The 24,229-nt window shown below is 43.8% G+C and overlaps 1 protein-coding gene and 1 long non-coding RNA gene across 2 annotated transcripts in view; both read right to left on the reverse strand.

Moving 5' to 3' along the window:
* Window positions 1-1,968: 1,968 nt before the first annotated feature.
* LOC149975323 (uncharacterized) lies at window positions 1,969-6,499 on the reverse strand. The gene is made up of 2 exons (XR_016488695.1): window positions 5,648-6,499; window positions 1,969-4,659 (listed from the first exon to the last, which is right to left on the reverse strand). It is a non-coding gene; the product is annotated as an uncharacterized LOC149975323 (long non-coding RNA).
* An 8,226-nt stretch (window positions 6,500-14,725) lies between these two features.
* atl1 (atlastin GTPase 1) overlaps window positions 14,726-24,229 on the reverse strand; it is a 31,293-nt gene continuing 21,789 nt past the window's right edge. The window contains exons 11-15 of the mRNA XM_036955313.2: window positions 21,930-22,001; window positions 21,280-21,432; window positions 19,022-19,300; window positions 16,655-16,669; window positions 14,726-16,340 (exon numbers count right to left, since the gene is read on the reverse strand). Of these exons, the coding sequence (XP_036811208.2) occupies window positions 16,215-16,340; window positions 16,655-16,669; window positions 19,022-19,300; window positions 21,280-21,432; window positions 21,930-22,001 (645 nt within the window). The 3' untranslated portion in view covers window positions 14,726-16,214. The remainder of the gene's footprint in view (window positions 16,341-16,654; window positions 16,670-19,021; window positions 19,301-21,279; window positions 21,433-21,929; window positions 22,002-24,229) is intronic.

Here is a 24,229-nt window from a genome sequence, read left to right on the forward strand (position 1 = left end):
CTAGCTCCAACCCATCGGTTCAGAATGACGTCACCGTACGGCTAGCACCAACCCATCGGTTCAGAATGTTACCGTACGGCTAGCTCCAACCCATCGGTTCAGAATGACGTCACCGTACGGCTAGCTCCAACCCATCGGTTCAGAATGTCACCGTACGGCTAGCACCAACCCATCGGTTCAGAATGTTAACGTACGGCTAGCTCCAACCCATCGGTTCAGAATGACGTCACCGTAGGGCTAGCACCAACCCATCGGTTCAGAATGTTAACGTACGGCTAGCTCCAACCCATCGGTTCAGAATGTTAACGTACGGCTAGCTCCAACCCATCGGTTCAGAATGATGTTACCGTAGGGCTAGCTCCAACCCATCGGTTCAGAATGTTAACGTACGGCTAGCTCCAACCCATCGGTTCAGAATGACGTCACCGTAGGGCTAGCACCAACCCATCGGTTCAGAATGTTAACGTACGGCTAGCTCCAACCCATCGGTTCAGAATGTTAACGTACGGCTAGCTCCAACCCATCGGTTCAGAATGATGTTACCGTAGTGCTAGCTCCAACCCATCGGTTCAGAATGTTACCGTACGGCTAGCACCAACCCATCGGTTCAGAATGTTACCGTAGGGCTAGCACCAACCCATCGGTTCAGAATGATGCTACCGTAGGGCTAGCTCCAACCCATCGGTTCAGAATGATGTTACCGTAGGGCTAGCTCCAACCCATCGGTTCAGAATGATGTTACCGTAGGGCTAGCTCCAACCCATCGGTTCAGAATGATGTTACCGTAGGGCTAGCTCCAACCCATCGGTTCAGAATGTTACCGTAGGGCTAGCTCCAACCCATCGGTTCAGAATGATGTTACCGTAGGGCTAGCTCCAACCCATCGGTTCAGAATGTTACCGTAGGGCTAGCTCCAACCCATCGGTTCAGAATGTTACCGTAGGGCTAGCTCCAACCCATCGGTTCAGAATGTTACCGTAGGGCTAGCTCCAACCCATCGGTTCAGAATGATGTCACCGTAGGGCTAGCTCCAACCCATCGGTTCAGAATGTCACCGTAGGGCTAGCACCAACCCATCGGTTCAGAATGATGTTACCATATGGATGGTATTTAACCCTTTGTGCAGGGCAGATCCAACCCATCGGTTCAGAATGATGTTACCGTACGGCTGGTATTTAACCCTTTGTGCAGGGCAGATCCAGGACAAACACAACATCTGCTGTGATAACATAATAATATACGTTTCAAGCCTAAAAATTTGACTTTTCCTTCAAAACCCCCAACTATGTAGCTACTCCTCAAACGATTCACACAAACCACTTATTGGCTGTTGTCATTTACTATTCTGTTCTTGTAATCATTGGCTTTTGGAAAAGCACCTATCAATAAATAATTTAATCCTAGTTTGGAGATGATCCTGGTTTCATAGTTGTTTGTAACACCCATACCGGCAGGTACATGTACTAAAACAGACCAATATCTATTCGTTTTTATTTTCTTCACAAGTCAATACCTGGGTCGTGCTCCGTAACGGAAAACAACAATGAGCATTTTCTTATTAGACAATTGCAGCCTGCAGGTTGCAGTTCCTCCCCTTCCTGTTTCAGGCACGGCCCAGATGTACAGCAGGAACATTTGGACGTTCTCCTTTCATTATTCACTGTGTATATTGAAGCTCAGACAACAGAGAGAGGGGTTTTTTTTTCTCCCATTTTTTTTTTTTATAGAAATGATGACGATGACTTGTTGTGAACGGTGACGTTACATTATACTGTAGTGGGGAAGACCACAAGGAAGAAACCACTTTGATGCTGCTGTGTGTTTGTGTCTGTGTCCGTCCCAAATGGCATCCCTACTCCCTATGGACCCTGGTCAAAAGTAGTGCACTGTATAGGGGGCCATTTTGGACTCAGACCTGGGCTAGCGTGTTCATGGCTCTCTGGGAGATTGTTACAGGACAAACCTCTTTGGTCAGACCTTTTATAGACATCCTGCTCGTAACCATAACAACGACCTTACAGGTTACATAAAACATGGAAACAACTAAAATGACCCCGCTGAAAAATAAGCTGTTTTATATTTTTGCGTATACAATAACTTTGATTAGATTATCCTTCAACTGTAGTAATATACACATGGATCGTTGTTTTTCCTCATTAAATTTAACACAATCTACACATTTTAACAGTCCACCAAGCCCACTGATATATTGTTTTTGCGAACACGAAAAAGCGTTCCCAACAATAACACAACCTCTACTGGTTAACGAGTACAAGCTGTTTGGGAAACTGTGGCTTTTCAGAAGGGAATACCGCACAGCAGAATCAAGGAGTTAACTTGCCTGAATACTCTAAAATATACTTCTTTTTCTTAGGAAGATAGACTATAACCATTTCAAGGTTAACTGACTCAACAACCAAAAACACATACTGTATTAGCTTTTCTTTGAATCAGAAAATCCACAGTTATTTCTGTTTTGTTTATCGAAGTCCCTGGCTAACTCATTGATCCTGTGTTATAGTACACCCCTCTGGTTCTTTACCATGCAGTAGTACAGATAGACGCCTATGGTCGTTATCACAGTGGCATGACATTGACCATGGGAGTTGGTAAGACAGCACAAATGGATCTGGGACCAGCCTAGTAAGAAGTGGGGGGGGGGAGGTATTTCTCAACCAGGTTTCCTAGATTAATGATCAGTACAGTACTTCTAGAACTCATTCTGATTCTGAATGTTCCACTGCTATACCATTCAATGTGAACCAACAACATTCCAGCTAGCACATTTGGTTCCTTGGAAGTTGTGGGAACCTACGTTTTTGATTTCCCATTGGTTCTGGGAACGTGTCCGTAAGTTTCATGACCTGTAAAACTGAAGTTTTTTTTAAACGTTCTGAGAACGGAAGTGACATTTTTGCCTGTTCTGGGAACGTACATTTTTATTGGGCGGGGAGGTTCTGAGAATGTTTAACTATGGTTCCAGGTAGGTTCTGAGAACGTTTAACTATGGTTCCAGGGAGGTTCTGGGAACATTTTACTATGGTTCCAGGGAGGTTCTGAGAACGTTTAACTATGGTTCCAGGGAAGTTCTGAGAACGTTTAACTATGGTTCCAGGGAAGTTCTGAGAACGTTTAACTATGGTTCCAGGGAGGTTCTGGGAACATTTTACTATGGTTCCAGGGAGGTTCTGAGAACGTTTAACTATGGTTCCAGGGAGGTTCTGGGAACATTTTACTATGGTTCCAGGGAGGTTCTGAGAACGTTTAACTATGGTTCCAGGGAAGTTCTGAGAACGTTTAACTATGGTTCCAGGGAAGTTCTGAGAACGTTTAACTATGGTTCCAGGGAGGTTCTGGGAACATTTTACTATGGTTCCAGGGAGGTTCTGAGAACGTTTAACTATGGTTCCAGGGAGGTTCTGAGAACCTTTTACTACGGTTCCCTGAAAGTTTTCCTGGGAGGTTTTATTAACCTTATGAGAACGGAAATTATTGGTTATTTGACGGTAATTAAATAACGTTCTGATAACATGTTTCAATAAGACTTTTAATAATACTGCTAGCTTAGGTTAACTGTTTTTGTTGTGGCACGGCATCAGTGAGATTTTAACCAATGATTTTCTATTGTCTATCCGTGGAATTAGTCCACTGCGCCACAAGGATGGCGCTAGAATGCCATGTTGTTTTTTTAACTCATACAAATCTGTTCCATTTTGTCTATTCAAACAGACCCCATTTCAAAACAAACAAGCACTCGTTAAGATCAGGTGTGGCCAATTAGTGGGCGCGGCCAACACACCTGAACATACTTAACAAGATAGAGGATAGAGAGAGTTTTGTTGATGCAGAGAACAGAATGTATAGGTTTTTAAAGAACATTATTATAATGTACTTTGAGTTTTTTATGGAAACGTTCTGAGAACGTCATTTTAAATAGGACCATAATGAAGTACTGAAATTCCCACAGAAGAACGTTGTTTCTTAACGTTCTCTGAATGTATTGAGAACATAACTTTAAATAGAACCACGAGGAAACCCGTAGAAAATGTTATGCTGGGCCTCGCAACTGGCTCAGTGGTTCGAGTCCAGGCTCTGGCGGCGCACAATTGTCGTCTGGGTTAGGGGAGGTTTGGGATGTTCTTGTCCCATCGCGCACTAGCGATTCCTGTGGCGGGCAGAGGCGCAATGCACGCTGACACGGTCGCCAGGTATACAGTGTTTCCTCCGACACATTGGTGCGGATGCCTTTCCGGGTTAAGCGAGCAGTGTGTCAAGAAGCAGTGCGGCTTGGCTGGGTTGTGTTTCGGAGGACACACGGCTCTCGACCTTCGCCTCTCCTGAGTCCGTACAGGAGTTGCAGCGATGGGACAAGATTGTAACAATTTGGATACCACGAAAAAGGGGTATAAAAAATGATTCAATGACATTCCCACATAGGAAAATAGGGTTCTGGTTATGTGCTAGCTGGATAGCCTGTACCATTCCCAGAACACTGTGGGAAGGTTTTATGCTAAATAACTAGGACAAGACAACGCTCTCACCAAGATCTAAGAAACTTATGGTTCTCAGACCGTTATGTGCTAGCTGGGAATGGTCTCACTCTTCTTTCTGTACAATGGACTAACATCTATTACCTCACTATCTACTAACATCTATTCCCTCACTATCTACTAACATCTATTACCTCACTATCTACTAACATCTATTACCTCACTATCTACTAACATCTATTACCTCACTATCTACTAACATCTATTACCTCACTATCTACTAACATCTATTACCTCACTATCTACTAACATCTATTACCTCACTATCTACTAACATCTATTACCTCACTATCTACTAACATCTATTACCTCACTATCTACTAACATCTATTACCTCACTATCTACTAACATCTATTACCTCACTATCTACTAACATCTATTCCCTCACTATCTACTAACATCTATTACCTCACTATCTACTAACATCTATTACCTCACTATCTACTAACATCTATTACCTCACTATCTACTAACATCTATTACCTCACTATCTACTAACATCTATTACCTCACTATCTACTAACATCTATTACCTCACTATCTACTAACATCTATTACCTCACTATCTACTAACATCTATTACCTCACTATCTACTAACATCTATTACCTCACTATCTACTAACATCTATTACCTCACTATCTACTAACATCTACTACCTCACTATCTACTAACATCTATTACCTCACTATCTACTAACATCTATTACCTCACTATCTACTAACATCTATTACCTCACTGTCTACTAACATCTATTACCTCACTATCTACTAACATCTATTCCCCCCAGCCCTCACTATCTACTAACATCTATTCCCCCCAGCCCTCACTATCTACTAACATCTATTCCCCCCAGCCCTCACTATCTACTAACATCTATTCCCCCCAGCCCTCACTATCTACTAACATCTATTACCTCACTATCTACTAACATCTATTACCTCTATCTACTAACATCTATTACCTCACTATCTACTAACATCTATTACCTCACTATCTACTAACATCTATTACCTCACTATCTACTAACATCTATTACCTCACTATCTACTAACATCTATTCCCCCCAGCCCTCACTATCTACTAACATCTATTACCTCTATCTACTAACATCTATTACCTCACTATCTACTAACATCTATTACCTCACTATCTACTAACATCTACTCCCCCCAGCCCTCACTATCTACTAACATATATTACCTCACTATATACTAACATCTATTCCCCACAGACCTCACTATCTACTAACATCTATTCCCCCCAGCCCTCACTATCTACTAACATCTATTCCCCCCAGCCCTCACTATCTACTAACATCTATTCCCCCCAGCCCTCACTATCTACTAACATCTATTCCCCCCAGCCCTCACTATCTACTAACATCTATTACCTCACTATCTACTAACATCTATTACCTCACTATCTACTAACATCTATTCCCCCAGCCCTCACTATCTACTAACATATATTACCTCACTATCTACTAACATCTATTACCTCACTATCTACTAACATCTATTACCTCACTATCTACTAACATCTATTACCTCACTATCTACTAACATCTATTCCCCCCAGCCCTCACTATCTACTAACATCTATTACCTCACTATATACTAACATCTATTACCTCACTATCTACTAACATCTATTACCTCACTATCTACTAACATCTATTCCCCCCAGCCCTCACTATCTACTAACATATATTACCTCACTATATACTAACATCTATTCCCCCAGCCCTCACTATCTACTAACATCTATTACCTCACTATCTACTAACATCTATTACCTCACTATCTACTAACATCTATTCCCCCAGCCCTCACTATCTACTAACATCTATTACCTCACTATCTACTAACATCTATTCCCCCCAGCCCTCACTATCTACTAACATCTATTACCTCACTATCTACTAACATCTATTACCTCACTATCTACTAACATCTATTCCCCCCAGCCCTCACTATCTACTAACATCTATTCCCCCCAGCCCTCACTATCTACTAACATCTATTCCCCCCAGCCCTCACTATCTACTAACATCTATTCCCCCCAGCCCTCACTATCTACTAACATCTATTCCCCCCAGCCCTCACTATCTACTAACATCTATTCCCCCCAGCCCTCACTATCTACTAACATCTATTCCCCCCAGCCCTCACTATCTACTAACATCTATTACCTCACTATCTACTAACATCTATTACCTCACTATCTACTAACATCTATTCCCCCCAGCCCTCACTATATACTAACATCTATTCCCCCAGCCCTCACTATCTACTAACATCTATTACCTCACTATCTACTAACATCTATTACCTCACTATCTACTAACATCTATTCCCCCCAGCCCTCACTATCTACTAACATCTATTACCTCACTATCTACTAACATCTATTACCTCACTATCTACTAACATCTATTACCTCACTATCTACTAACATCTATTACCTCACTATCTACTAACATCTATTACCTCACTATCTACTAACATCTATTACCTCACTGTCTACTAACATCTATTACCTCACTATCTACTAACATCTATTCCCCCCAGCCCTCACTATCTACTAACATCTATTCCCCCCAGCCCTCACTATCTACTAACATCTATTCCCCCCAGCCCTCACTATCTACTAACATCTATTCCCCCCAGCCCTCACTATCTACTAACATCTATTACCTCACTATCTACTAACATCTATTACCTCTATCTACTAACATCTATTACCTCACTATCTACTAACATCTATTACCTCACTATCTACTAACATCTATTACCTCACTATCTACTAACATCTATTACCTCACTATCTACTAACATCTATTCCCCCCAGCCCTCACTATCTACTAACATCTATTACCTCTATCTACTAACATCTATTACCTCACTATCTACTAACATCTATTACCTCACTATCTACTAACATCTATTCCCTCACTATCTACTAACATCTATTACCTCACTATCTACTAACATCTATTACCTCACTATCTACTAACATCTATTACCTCACTATCTACTAACATCTATTACCTCACTATCTACTAACATCTATTACCTCACTATCTACTAACATCTATTACCTCACTATCTACTAACATCTATTACCTCACTATCTACTAACATCTATTACCTCACTATCTACTAACATCTATTACCTCACTATCTACTAACATCTATTACCTCACTATCTACTAACATCTATTACCTCACTATCTACTAACATCTACTACCTCACTATCTACTAACATCTATTACCTCACTATCTACTAACATCTATTACCTCACTATCTACTAACATCTATTACCTCACTGTCTACTAACATCTATTACCTCACTATCTACTAACATCTATTCCCCCCAGCCCTCACTATCTACTAACATCTATTCCCCCCAGCCCTCACTATCTACTAACATCTATTCCCCCCAGCCCTCACTATCTACTAACATCTATTACCTCACTATCTACTAACATCTATTACCTCTATCTACTAACATCTATTACCTCACTATCTACTAACATCTATTACCTCACTATCTACTAACATCTATTACCTCACTATCTACTAACATCTATTACCTCACTATCTACTAACATCTATTCCCCCCAGCCCTCACTATCTACTAACATCTATTACCTCTATCTACTAACATCTATTACCTCACTATCTACTAACATCTATTACCTCACTATCTACTAACATCTACTCCCCCCAGCCCTCACTATCTACTAACATATATTACCTCACTATATACTAACATCTATTCCCCACAGACCTCACTATCTACTAACATCTATTCCCCCCAGCCCTCACTATCTACTAACATCTATTCCCCCCAGCCCTCACTATCTACTAACATCTATTCCCCCCAGCCCTCACTATCTACTAACATCTATTCCCCCCAGCCCTCACTATCTACTAACATCTATTACCTCACTATCTACTAACATCTATTACCTCACTATCTACTAACATCTATTCCCCCAGCCCTCACTATCTACTAACATATATTACCTCACTATCTACTAACATCTATTACCTCACTATCTACTAACATCTATTACCTCACTATCTACTAACATCTATTACCTCACTATCTACTAACATCTATTCCCCCCAGCCCTCACTATCTACTAACATCTATTACCTCACTATATACTAACATCTATTACCTCACTATCTACTAACATCTATTACCTCACAATCTACTAACATCTATTCCCCCCAGCCCTCACTATCTACTAACATATATTACCTCACTATATACTAACATCTATTCCCCCAGCCCTCACTATCTACTAACATCTATTACCTCACTATCTACTAACATCTATTACCTCACTATCTACTAACATCTATTCCCCCAGCCCTCACTATCTACTAACATCTATTACCTCACTATCTACTAACATCTATTCCCCCCAGCCCTCACTATCTACTAACATCTATTACCTCACTATCTACTAACATCTATTACCTCACTATCTACTAACATCTATTACCTCACTATCTACTAACATCTATTACCTCACTATCTACTAACATCTATTCCCCCCAGCCCTCACTATCTACTAACATCTATTCCCCCCAGCCCTCACTATCTACTAACATCTATTCCCCCCAGCCCTCACTATCTACTAACATCTATTCCCCCCAGCCCTCACTATCTACTAACATCTATTCCCCCCAGCCCTCACTATCTACTAACATCTATTACCTCACTATCTACTAACATCTATTACCTCACTATCTACTAACATCTATTCCCCCCAGCCCTCACTATATACTAACATCTATTCCCCCAGCCCTCACTATCTACTAACATCTATTACCTCACTATCTACTAACATCTATTACCTCACTATCTACTAACATCTATTCCCCCCAGCCCTCACTATCTACTAACATCTATTACCTCACTATCTACTAACATCTATTACCTCACTATCTACTAACATCTATTACCTCACTATCTACTAACATCTATTACCTCACTATCTACTAACATCTATTACCTCACTATCTACTAACATCTATTACCTCACTGTCTACTAACATCTATTACCTCACTATCTACTAACATCTATTCCCCCCAGCCCTCACTATCTACTAACATCTATTCCCCCCAGCCCTCACTATCTACTAACATCTATTCCCCCCAGCCCTCACTATCTACTAACATCTATTCCCCCCAGCCCTCACTATCTACTAACATCTATTACCTCACTATCTACTAACATCTATTACCTCTATCTACTAACATCTATTACCTCACTATCTACTAACATCTATTACCTCACTATCTACTAACATCTATTACCTCACTATCTACTAACATCTATTACCTCACTATCTACTAACATCTATTCCCCCCAGCCCTCACTATCTACTAACATCTATTACCTCTATCTACTAACATCTATTACCTCACTATCTACTAACATCTATTACCTCACTATCTACTAACATCTACTCCCCCCAGCCCTCACTATCTACTAACATATATTACCTCACTATCTACTAACATCTATTACCTCTATCTACTAACATCTATTACCTCACTATCTACTAACATCTATTACCTCACTATCTACTAACATCTATTACCTCACTATCTACTAACATCTATTACCTCACTATCTACTAACATCTATTCCCCCCAGCCCTCACTATCTACTAACATCTATTACCTCTATCTACTAACATCTATTACCTCACTATCTACTAACATCTATTACCTCACTATCTACTAACATCTACTCCCCCCAGCCCTCACTATCTACTAACATATATTACCTCACTATATACTAACATCTATTCCCCCAGCCCTCACTATCTACTAACATCTATTACCTCACTATCTACTAACATCTATTACCTCACTATATACTAACATCTATTCCCCCAGCCCTCACTATCTACTAACATCTATTACCTCACTATCTACTAACATCTATTACCTCACTATCTACTAACATCTATTCCCCCCAGCCCTCACTATCTACTAACATCTATTCCCCCAGCCCTCACTATCTACTAACATCTATTCCCCCCAGCCCTCACTATCTACTAACATATATTACCTCACTATATACTAACATCTATTCCCCCAGCCCTCACTATCTACTAACATCTATTACCTCACTATCTACTAACATCTATTCCCCCCAGCCCTCACTATCTACTAACATCTATTCCCCCCAGCCCTCACTATCTACTAACATCTATTCCCCCCAGCCCTCACTATCTACTAACATATATTACCTCACTATATACTAACATCTATTCCCCCAGCCCTCACTATCTACTAACATCTATTACCTCACTATCTACTAACATCTATTACCTCACTATCTACTAACATCTATTCCCCCAGCCCTCACTATCTACTAACATCTATTACCTCACTATCTACTAACATCTATTACCTCACTATCTACTAACATCTATTCCCCACAGACCTCACTATCTACTAACATCTATTACCTCACTATCTACTAACATCTATTACCTCTATCTACTAACATCTATTACCTCACTATCTACTAACATCTATTACCTCACTATCTACTAACATCTATTACCTCACTATCTACTAACATCTATTACCTCACTATCTACTAACATCTATTACCTCACTATCTACTAACATCTATTACCTCACTATCTACTAACATCTATTACCTCTATCTACTAACATCTATTACCTCACTATCTACTAACATCTATTACCTCTATCTACTAACATCTATTACCTCACTATCTACTAACATCTATTCCCCCCAGCCCTCACTATCTACTAACATCTATTACCTCACTATCTACTAACATCTATTCCCCCCAGCCCTCACTATCTACTAACATCTATTACCTCACTATCTACTAACATCTATTCCCCCAGCCCTCACTATCTACTAACATCTATTACCTCACTATCTACTAACATCTATTCCCCCCAGCCCTCACTATCTACTAACATCTATTACCTCACTATCTACTAACATCTATTCCCCCCAGCCCTCACTATCTACTAACATCTATTACCTCACTATCTACTAACATCTATTCCCCCAGCCCTCACTATCTACTAACATCTATTACCTCACTATCTACTAACATCTATTCCCCCCAGCCCTCACTATCTACTAACATCTATTACCTCACTATCTACTAACATCTATTCCCCCAGCCCTCATTATCCAGTTTAAAATATAATTTATTTACCTAACTATTCAAGAAGCAGACTAGTATGAAGTGATAGAGACAAATATAATATAGTCAACTGCAGTGAAACTGTTTATAATGTTTTACATTTCTCTGTCTACCTCTAAGCCAACCCGTCACACCCTACTCACCTAGCCAACCCGTCACAACCTACTCACCTAGCTAGCCCGTCACACCCTACTCACCTAGCCAGCACGTCACAACCTACTCACCTAGCCAGCCCGTCACACCCTACTCACCTAGCCAGCCCATCACAACCTACTCACCTAGCCAGCCCGTCACACCCTACTCACCTAGCCAGCCCATCACAACCTACTCACCTAGCCAACCCGTCACAACCTACTCACCTAGCCAGCCCGTCACACCCGACTCACCTAGCCAGCCCGTCACACCCTACTCACCTAGCCAGCCCGTCACACCCTACTCACCTAGCCAGCCCGTCACACCCTACTCACCTAGCCAGCCCGTCACACCCTACTCACCTAGCCAGCCCGTCACACCCTACTCACCTAGCCAGCCCGTCACACCCTACTCACCTAGCCAGCCCGTCACACCCTACTCACCTAGCCAGCCCGTCACACCCTACTCACCTAGCCAGCCCGTCACACCCTACTCACCTAGCCAGCCCGTCACAACCTACTCACCTAGCCAGCCCGTCACACCCTACTCACCTAGCCAGCCCGTCACACCCTACTCACCTAGCCAGCCCGTCACAACCTACTCACCTAGCCAGCCCGTCACACCCTACTCACCTAGCCAGCCCGTCACACCCTACTCACCTAGCCAGCCCGTCACACCCTACTCACCTAGCCAACCCGTCACAACCTACTCACCTAGCCAGCCCGTCACAACCTACTCACCTAGCCAGCCCGTCACAACCTACTCACCTAGCCAGCCCGTCACAACCTACTCACCTAGCCAGCCCGTCACAACCTACTCACCTAGCCAGCCCGTCACACCCTACTCACCTAGCCAACCCGTCACAACCTACTCACCTAGCCAGCCCATCACAACCTACTCACCTAGCCAGCCCGTCACAACCTACTCACCTAGCCAGCCCGTCACAACCTACTCACCTAGCCAGCCCGTCACACCCTACTCACCTAGCCAGCCCGTCACACCCTACTCACCTAGCCAGCCCGTCACAACCTACTCACCTAGCCAGCCCGTCACAACCTACTCACCTAGCCAGCCCGTCACAACCTACTCACCTAGCCAGCCCGTCACACCCTACTCACCTAGCCAGCCCGTCACAACCTACTCACCTAGCCAGCCCGTCACACCCTACTCACCTAGCCAGCCCGTCACAACCTACTCACCTAGCCAGCCCGTCACAACCTACTCACCTAGCCAACCCGTCACAACCTACTCACCTAGCCAGCCCGTCACACCCTACTCACCTAGCCAACCCGTCACAACCTACTCACCTAGCCAGCCCGTCACACCCTACTCACCTAGCCAGCCCGTCACACCCTACTCACCTAGCCAGTCGACAACATCCAACTCACCTAGCCAGCCCGTCACAACCTACTCACCTAGCCAGCCCGTCACACCCTACTCACCTAGCCAGCCCGTCACAACCTACTCACCTAGCCAACCCGTCACAACCTACTCACCTAGCCAGCCCGTCACAACCTACTCACCTAGCCAGTCGACAACATCCAACTCACCTAGCCAGCCCGTCACACCCTACTCACCTAGCCAGCCCGTCACACCCTACTCACCTAGCCAACCCGTCACAACCTACTCACCTAGCCAGCCCGTCACACCCTACTCACCTAGCCAACCCGTCACAACCTACTCACCTAGCCAGCCCGTCACAACCTACTCACCTAGCTAGCCCGTCACAACCTACTCACCTAGCCAGCCCGTCACAACCTACTCACCTAGCCAGCCCGTCACAACCTACTCACCTAGCCAGCCCGTCACAACCTACTCACCTAGCCAGCCCGTCACACCCTACTCACCTAGCCAGCCCGTCACACCCTACTCACCTAGCCAGCCCGTCACGCCCGACTCACCTAGCCAGCCCGTCACAACCTACTCACCTAGCCAGCCCATCACAACCTACTTACCTAGCCAGCCCGTCACAACCTACTCACCTAGCCAGCCCTCACACCCTACTCACCTAGCCAGCCCGTCACAACCTACTCACCTAGCCAGCCCGTCACAACCTACTCACCTAGCCAGCCCGTCACAACCTACTCACCTAGCCAGCCCGTCACAACCTACTCACCTAGCCAGCCCGTCACAACCTACTCACCTAGCCAGCCCGTCACAACCTACTCACCTAGCCAGCCCGTCACAACCTACTCACCTAGCCAGCCCATCACAACCTACTCACCTAGCCAGCCCATCACAACCTACTCACCTAGCCAGCCCATCACAACCTACTCACCTAGCCAGCCCGTCACAACCTACTCACCTAGCCAGTCGACAACATCCTACTCAACTAGCCAGCCCGTCACAACCTACTCACCTAGCCAGCCCGTCACAACCTACTCACCTATCAAAGCCCGTCACAACCTACTCACCTAGCAAAGCCCGTCACAACCTACTCACCTAGCAAAGCCCGTCACAACCTACTCACCTAGCCAGCCCGTCACAACCTACTCACCTAGCCAGCCCGTCACAACCTACTCACCTAGCCAGCCCGTCATACCCTATTCACCTAGCCAGCCCGTCACAACCTACTCACCTAGCAAAGCCCGTCACAACCTACTCACCTAGCCAGCCCGTCACAACCTACTCACCTAGCAAAGCCCGTCACAACCTACACACTGGTCCATCCATGTCTACTAAACTATCCAGTGACTTACTCTTAATCTCATCCCCGGTACTCAATTCTGTTCCAGGCTAAATGTGTGACCATAGAGACACCATAGGCTATATCGGCCCGATTCAGAGAACATGGACTTAAATCAGCATATTTTTTTTGTGTTTTCTTAAGTCAACGTATCTCAAGTCTGAATATAGGGTCCTATTTGAATCTGTGTGTATGACACTTAGTCTGCGTCCATGATGTCAAAAGGAGCACAGACAGCTGACCCCCACCTCTCCAAACCAAAACATGTATGAGGGGGTATGTTTTATAGACCATAGACAGTGGATGGTTGCGTTCTGCCCAACACGTGGCATCATGATGCAGCAAGACGTGTGAGTGCTGTCGTAGCTATATGAAACTGTAGTTGCATGACATGGGCTACGCAGTACCTATATTACAAAAAAAAAAAAAAAATGCCAGGTCGAGGTCAAGCCCTAAACATGTGTGAAATGTCAAGAAATACAGTGCACTGAAGATAAGCTTGGAGGATCTAAAATGGTAGTCACCATGCTGACAAAAATAGGTATATTTAAACAAAGGCTTTGCCCGTGTCCTTAATGACATCCTATTCCCTACAGAGCACATTGGGCTCCTGGGTAGCACAGTGGTCTAAGGCACTGCATCTCAGTGCTAGAGGCGTCACTACAGTCCCTGGTTCGATTCCAGACTGTATCACAACCGGCCGTGAGTCCACTTAGGGCGGCGCACAATTGGCCCAGTGTCGTTAGGGTTTGGCCGGGGGGGTAGACAGTCATTGTTAAAAAATAATTTGTTCTTAACTGACTTGCCTAGTAAAATACAATGACTTTTAACCAGAGCACTATGGGCCCTGGTAAAACAAACAGTAGTGGACTATATAAGGAAGAGGGAGCCATTTGGGGCAAAACCATTGGCTTTCAAACATGGAATAATTTCCTTTAGAGAAGCAGCACTTAACCTGATAATCAAATACATGGACCGCCATTCTGTTTATAGGTCAGAGGTCAATTTGATTTAAACTTCTCCTCAATGGCATACTCAGGAAATCTTCCATTCATGAAATCCGAAGCATTGTCTTCTGGACAGGTAGCATTCTAAAGTGATGGTGATGCCATGAACTGTCGGTGCTGACGGTCGTCATGCCATCTCACGTAACACAATGAAATCAGCGTTAACTGTAACTTACTGCACCTCCGCACAGACAAACTGCTGATAGGAATTTGCATTGTGGAGTGCGATCTGTACTCCTCCTTTCCTGCTGTTCTGTGTGTATTTACAGATGTATTTTCTTACAAACAGATAGAAAAGGTTGAATGTGGTTTGTGAAAGACAATGATATGTGAAATACACATTATTTGAAGGCAACAGGCCAAGCAACCCAGTTCAAAGGGCAGATTATGCCACTACCTCTGGGACATTACAACTGTCCACGTTTAGATTTAAAATAGTGAACGCGTCGCTGGACTGTTCCGGCCAATACCATAGTAAAAGAGTGTCCAACGGGTGAGGATTCCTCCCTCCTCCTTCCTGCTTCTCCTCCCCCTCCTCTATCCATCATGCTACTGAAAAGATACCCAGCAGTCCCTGCTGTGCTCTGGCCAATCAGGTCGCCAGGTCAGTTCCTCTTCCTGGTGGGTTCCTGGTGGGTATCACTCGTCTCTCCACGGGCCTGGGGGCCAGGGAACGCATGGTGGTACAGGTGCCTGTGACTGGCTGCAGCAGTATACAGCTTATATAGAGCCTGGAAAGGCGAATAGGAGAGGAGAGGGGAAAAGAGGAGAGAGAGAGAGGGGTCGTCACTATCTGGCTAAAAAAAAGAGGGGTGGAATTCTACATATTAATCATTGACTGGATGCTAAGGATAGTTTGTTTCAAATGTGCAATATGGCGAAATACAGAAAGGGTACATCCTAGGTCAAATGTAGACTTATACAGAGCCTGAACAAAGAGCAAAAGGTTGCATTTGGGACTTTAACCATTATTGGAATGCTAAAGATAGATAGGAAAACATACAATAGTCCTACACTGACACAACTCCTCCCCCAGTGTACTTACCTCATTTGTGCTTCCCTGTTGCAAAACATATAGAGCAAAACAACAACAAAAACACAGTCTTAGACAAATAATACAAATATCAAGTGTAAAATAAATATGAACGTGTTATCAATATTTGTTTCTTTCAGAAACTCTTCAGAAGGCTTTGATCATTTCCAGACGTTGTATTGTTCAACGCGGTCATCTGGGTGTATGTCGCCACCTAGTGGTTTGGATGCCCTATAAATACAAGTCTCTAGGTCAGGGGTCTTTTCTACCATGAGAGCTACTTTAAAGAAATTAACTGCGGATTTTTTTTTATAGCTTTCAAATAGGGACATTCTCTTCTCCCTGCAACTCTTCCCCTGGTCCTTAGTGTACAAGAGGAAGTAGTTCACTATGTTTTCTGTCAATATACCTGGTCAAATAATGGTTCATAAACAACTCTAAGGGGGGGGCTCTATAAAATCTAAGATTTTTTTCACCAAATTCTGTTTTATATTTTCCCAAATTATATTTTCTCAGGTTTAAAAATTACAATAATTCATAGAGAAACAACTAAATTGGATGTTCTGAGTCCATGTCAATGCTTAAATCACAACAGAATACCATTTTGGTCTGGAACAAAATGAACACATTGTGTAATTCCCCATCATTGTGCATCTAGCTCTTTAATTGCACATCTAACAGGTGAGGAATGTTCTGTCTAATGTGCCAGTCTAACAATGGTTCTGTAATGCTGCTGCTCATTCCGTGGCAAAGCTTGCAAACAGGTAAGGTTAGCCTACTTTCTAGTTAACATTGACTAGAGAAAGTGTTGGGGGAAAGTATTTCTGTCAACCCACAAGACAGTTATCACATCAACTGACTACACAGAGATCGACAAACGCACGCACCACACAGACAGACGGGCAATATTCCTAGAAATGAATTGCCAATTAATTGTGTTAAGTTTGGCTTTTTAAGCTAACCAGGGTGGGATCATGTTGATTAGATGGTAGCTGGGAGCTCGCAGAGTCTTAAACCTGTTAGTGACAGTTTGCATTGGAACAAGTGAAAACTGCATGTACTTTCAGAATGATCTGAGTGGGCATTCTATGTTGGATGTCTAGTTTGTCTGTTTCTGTGTTTGGGCCTGATATGGTTCTCAATATGTCGTTGTCTCTGATTGGGAACCCTATTTAGGTAGCCTGTTTTGCCATTGTGGGTTGTGGGTGATTGTCTATGTTAGTTGCTTGTGTCAGAACGGTTCTCATTATAGCTTCACGGTCGTTATTCGTTTATTGTTTTGTATTCAGTGTTTTCTTGAATTAAAATATCATCATGAACACATACCACGCTGCATTTTGGTCCTCCGATCCTTCCAACTTCTCCTCCTCAGACGAGGAGGACAACGATCGTGACACAAAACTGTTTGGCGAGCTACTCATAGGTAGTCTGCGTGCTACTGGTAGCAATCAACCTGTTTTACCTGTATCTGTCCCGATACCCCAGCAAAAATCCTCTTTTCATTGATCTGCCTTTCATTGATCTGCCTTTCATTGATCTGCAAGTCCAGCCCTTATATTTACCCTCACAATGAAGTGTTTAAAAAAAAGTACAACAATTTGATGAGTTTTACTGACAAATGTCAATAACATAAGGTCTGCCAAAGCAACAACCTGATAAAAAAGGAATTTACATGAATGCTGTAAGTACAGAAATTCTTTGCTCAGTGAGAAATGAATATCCAACTAGTCAGTGACAACTGGGTGGAGTTCGGAGTTTGTGACAGCAACAATGTAAGCTTATTACAGTATTATAGACGCTATGTCCTGGGATGTCTAATACTGGGATGTTACAGTATTATAGACACTATGACCTGGGATTTCATATGATCTATGTAGAAGAACCCCTTACAGTATTATAGACACTATGACCTGGGATTTACTATGATCTTCTATGTAGAAGAACCCCTTACAGTATTATGATGATGATGATGATCATAGTAATGGACACCTTATCCATTTTGACACACTGAACTTTCCCCTTGGTAGAGTTCTAGGATCAGCTTCCTTTCCCCCAATTTTAACTTTATCCATTAGTGGGGGAAACTATAAACTGAACCCGGCACAGCCAGAAGAGGACTGGCCACCCCACATAGCCTGGTTCCTCTCTAGGTTTCTTCCTAGGTTTTTTTTTCCTTTCTAGGGAATTTTTCCTAGCCACCGTGCTTCTACACCTGCATTGCTTGCTGTTTTGGGGGTTTTAGGCTGGGTTTCTGTACAGCACTTTGAGATATCAGCTGATGTACGAAGGGCTATATAAATAAATGTGATTTTATTTGAACTAAGATCCGGGTTCACGCTACTCCTCCTGGCCATATATTAAGCGAGTTCTGGGACTTACCTGGTCCCAGAGGGCTCCAGCCACCTGGTCGATGACCTGGCCCAGCTCTCGGTACTCCCCAGAGTAGCGTATGTAAGCCCAGGTACACAGGGTGATCAACGCCAGGCCCAGAATCATATTACACACGCTGGCGATGATGTCAACCCCCACGAAGCCTGTGATGCCCGCCACCACGTACATGCTGAAGATGACCACGAACAGCGTGGCCGGGGTGCGGGCGGCGTGGAAGATGTTCTTGGAGTCGTTGTGCTTGATGTATTGAACGAACACCTCGTCCACCTGAAACAAGGTTGGTTATGTTTAGGTTTGCAAAAGTCGAGTAAATGTCCGGGTTTTTCAGAAATCCAGGAATCGGGAGGGAAAATCTGCAATCCTTCAACCAGGATTTCTGGAAAACCGGAATTCTGGCAAAGCAACACTAGTTAAGGTGATTGGTTCCACTTCCCAACTAGCACATTTGGTTCCTTGGAAGTTGTGGGAATGTACGTTTTTGGTTTCTCATTGGTTCTGAGAACGAAAGACATTCGCTGACGGGCAAAACTGAACTTCTTTTTTTTTTATATTCTGAGAACGGTAGTGAAAACTTCGCCTGTTCTGGGAACATACATTTTTAGGTTGCTGGGAGGTTCTGAGAATGTTTAACTATGGTTCCAGGGAGGTTCTGAGAATGTTTAACTATGGTTCCAGGGAGGTTCTGAGAACGTTTTACTATGGTTCCAGGGAGGTTCTGAGAACGTTTTACTATGGTTCCAGGGAGGTTCTGAGAATGTTTTACTATGGTTCCAGGGAGGTTCTGAGAACGTTTTACTATGGTTCCAGGGAGGTTCTGAGAACGTTTTACTATGGTTCCAGGGAGGTTCTGAGAACGTTTTACTATGGTTCCAGGGAGGTTCTGAGAACGTTTTACTATGGTTCCAGGGAGGTTCTGAGAACGTTTAATTATGGTTCCAGGGAGGTTCTGAGAACGTTTTACTATGGTTCCAGGGAGGTTCTGAGAACGTTTAACTATGGTTCCAGGGAGGTTCTGAGAACGTTTTACTATGGTTCCAGGGAGGTTCTGAGAACGTTTTACTATGGTTCCAGGGAGGTTCTGAGAACGTTTTACTATGGTTCCAGGGAGGTTCTGAGAACGTTTTACTATGGTTCCAGGGAGGTTCTGAGAATGTTTTACTATGGTTCCAGGGAGGTTCTGAGAACGTTTTACTATGGTTCCAGGGAGGTTCTGAGAATGTTTTACTATGGTTCCCTGAACTTTTTCCTGGGTGGTCTTATTAACGTTCTGAGAAGATGGGTAAATAATGTTCTGAGAACTTGTAATAACACTGCTAGTGTAGGTTATCTGATTTAAACTTCAAGCACAGATAAAACATTAAAACGCGTTTCTTTTTTTATTGTGGCATGGCATCAGTGAGATTCAAGACTATGATCTTCTGTTCTCTATCCATGGAATGAGTCATCTGTGCCGCCAGGATGAAGATAGCTTGCAATGTTTTTTTTATTCATACAAGTCATTGAGTCTATTCAAACAGACCCCATTTCAAAGGAAAACAAGCACTCCTTAAGATGAGGTGTGGCCAACGCACTTGAACACGCTTAAAAAAAAGATAGAGGATAGAGAGAGTTTTGTTGCTGCCTGAGAACAGAATACAACTGGGTATCTTGCAAGAAATATCCATCGGCTTTCACCAAACTCTAAAAAAAAATATGGTTCTCAGAACGTTATGTGCTAGCTGGGTTGCCACTTGCCAAATATGTATTTAACGGGCGGGTTCAGGGCACAGATTAAGTCCTTAGTCCGGGAAACCGCCCCTCAATGTTTATGTATTCAGGTGGATTGTTTGAAATGCTGAATGAAGCAGAGGTGACTCAAGACATACACTCTCGTGATGAGGTGCGAATGCTCGGGCGAATGCTCCCATTGACTCCGTAAGGCCGGCAGGCTAGTCTTTTCTTCTATCTTTTATGTAATGTTTTTTTTCTTATTATTTCTTACTATTATTATTTTTATTGGTGCGTAACTGTTATGAAAGTTGTATTGTCCACTTTGTTTTGTATTTAAACGCCACTTTAAATGTGCACATGACACTGCAACAAAATGTCCCCATGGGGACAATAAAGTCAGTAAGTGAGGTAGCCTTACTTCTTCGAGACTTAAAATCGGTGTCGCCTGACCCTCGACCCAAGAGGGAATTTCCGTAATTGGGCTAACGGTTATGAAAGATATTGGTTTCCCGAGCGGGGAGACCGCGGTGACGTACTTCTCCCTCCAGCTGTAGCAGGTAGCGTCGGCTGAACTCCTCCCCTCCCATCTTCTTCACCCCCCGAAACACCTGGAGGGCTTCCTCTCTGATGTCACTCTGTCTGGCCTGGAGCTCTGCCGGGGCCAGGAAGGGCCGGTCCCCACCACACACCTGGAGAGGGAGGAAGGGAGGGTTATTAGATACCTTCACCATAGTGTGATAATAGAGCAGTGGTTCTTAAACATCTCCTTGGGGGACACCCAGACTTTTCACAACATTGTTGTAGCCCTGAACTAGCTCACCTGGTTAACCTGGTCAAGGGCTTGATGATTAGTTGACAAGTTGAATCAGGTGCGCTAGCTCTGGAATAGATCAAATACATGGAACGGCTGGGTGTCCCCCGAGGAGAGGTTTGAAAAACGCCTGAAAAAGAGTATTAACTCTCTAGGAGAACGACTATTGGCCAGGGGGGATGACTATTGGGGGGGGGGGGGGGGGGGCGCCGACTATTGGCCGGGACAACGACAGCGACTATTGGCTGGGGGGGACATTAGCCGGGGGGGGGGGGGTCAAAAACGTTTCTGGATCCGGGAGGGACAACAGAAGCTCTCAGGAAGGAAACAGCATTTGAATTGGAGGTAAGTATAGAAACCACCTTCTTACAGTACCTGCTCCATCTTCCTGTTGTACAGGTCCCTGGCTGCTGCCACTGCTGCCAGGTTGTTGGCCTCCGCTGTGGCCTGAGGAAAGATAACAACACACAACAGAACACATGTTATATCTTCGTTGGGAATATATATATAGTGCATTGTAATGCGGTAAGCCTTGGCTTGTCTGAGCCGGAACGGCTCATAGGGGGTCTATCTCCTGTTTCTGTAGTGTGAGGCAGCTTGATGAGAACGGCTCATAGGAGCAGGGGTCTATCTCCTGTTTCTGTAGTGTGAGGCAGGGGTCTATCTCCTGTTTCTGTAGTGTGAGGCAGCTTGATAAGAACGGCTCATAGGGGGTCTATCTCCTGTATCTGTAGTGTGAGGCAGGGGTCTATCTCCTGTTTCTGTAGTGTGAGGCAGCTTGATGAGAACGGCTCATAGGGGGTCTATCTCCTGTTTCTGTAGTGTGAGGCAGCTTGATGAGAACGGCTCATAGGAGCAGGGGTCTATCTCCTGTTTCTGTAGTGTGAGGCAGGGGTCTATCTCCTGTTTCTGTAGTGTGAGGCAGCTTGATGAGAACGGCTCATAGGGGGTCTATCTCCTGTTTCTGTAGTGTGAGGCAGGTTGATGAGAACGGCTCATAGGAGCAGGGGTCTATCTCCTCTTTCTGTAGTGTGAGGCAGGTTGATGAGAACGGCTCATAGGAGCAGGGATCTATCTCCTGTTTCTGTAGTGTGAGGCAGCTTGATGAGAACGGCTCATAGGAGCAGGGGTCTATCTCCTGTTTCTGTAGTGTGAGGCAGGTTGATGAGAACGGCTCATAGGAGCAGGGGTCTATCTCCTGTTTCTGTAGTGTGAGGCAGCTTGATGAGAACAGCTCATTGGAGCAGGGGTCTATCTCCTGTTTCTGTAGTGTGAGGCAGCTTGATGAGAACGGCTCATAGGAACAGGGGTCTATCTCCTGTTTCTGTAGTGTGAGGCAGCTTGATGTTCAAGTACTAGCAGCATACCACCCTGCATCCCACTGTTGGTTTGCCTCTGAAGCTAAGCAGGGTAGGTCCTGATTGGTCCCTGTATGAGACCAGATGCTACTGGAAGTGGTGTTGGAGGGCCAGTGGGATGCACTCTTCCCAACACTGGTCACTTTAATATTGGAACACTGGTCACTTTAATAATGGAACACTGGTCACTTTAATAATGGAACACTGGTCACTTTAATAATGGAACACTGGTCACTTTAATAATGGAACACTGGTCACTTTAATAATGGAACACTGGTCACTTTAATAATGTTTAAATTATGTTACATACTGCTTTACTCATCTCATATGTATATACTGTATACTATTATACTGTATTTTAGTCAATGCCACTCCGACATTGCTCAATCTAATATTTATATATTTCTTAATTCCAATTATTTTACTTTTAGATTTGTGTGTATTGTTGTTAATCATTTTTTGATACTACTGCACTGTTGGAGCTAGGAACACAAGCATTTCGCTACACCCGCAATAACATCTGCTAAATATGTGTGTGACCAATAACATTTGATTTGATTTGGACTTGCTACAAGCCAGAATCACTTTGGTAGTGATTACAGCTGTGAGTCTTTCTGGGTGAGTCTCTAAGAGTGATTACAGCTGTGAGTCTTTCTGGGTGAGGTCTCTAAGAGTGATTACAGCTGTGAGTCTTTCTGGGTAAGTCTCTAAGAGTGATTACAGCTGTGAGTCTTTCTGGGTGAGTCTCTAAGAGTGATTACAGCTGTGAGTCTTTCTGGGTGAGTCTCTAAGAGTGTTTACAGCTGTGAGTCTTTCTGGGTGAGGTCTCTAAGAGTGATTACAGCTGTGAGTCTTTCTGGGTGAGTCTCTAAGAGTGATTACAGCTGTGAGTCTTTCTGGGTAAGTCTCTAAGAGTGATTACATCTGTGAGTCTTTCTGGGTGAGTCTCTAAGAGTGATTACAGCTGTGAGTCTTTCTGGGTAAGTCTCTAAGAGTGATTACAGCTGTGAGTCTTTCTGGGTAAGTCTCTAAGAGTGATTACAGCTGTGAGTCTTTCTGGGTGAGTCTCTAAGAGTGATTACAGCTGTGAGTCTTTCTGGGTAAGTCTCTAAGAGTGATTACAGCTGTGAGTCTTTCTGGGTAAGTCTCTAAGAGTGATTACAGCTGTGAGTCTTTCTGGGTGAGTCTCTAAGAGTGATTACAGCTGTGAGTCTTTCTGGGTAAGTCTCTAAGAGTGATTACAGCTGTGAGTCTTTCTGGGTGAGTCTCTAAGAGTGATTACAGCTGTGAGTCTTTCTGGGTGAGTCTCTAAGAGTG

This window comes from Oncorhynchus mykiss, chromosome 19 (assembly GCF_057628025.1).
Source record: "Oncorhynchus mykiss isolate SJ-2025 chromosome 19, ASM5762802v1, whole genome shotgun sequence".
Classification (NCBI taxonomy): Eukaryota; Metazoa; Chordata; class Actinopteri; order Salmoniformes; family Salmonidae; genus Oncorhynchus; species Oncorhynchus mykiss.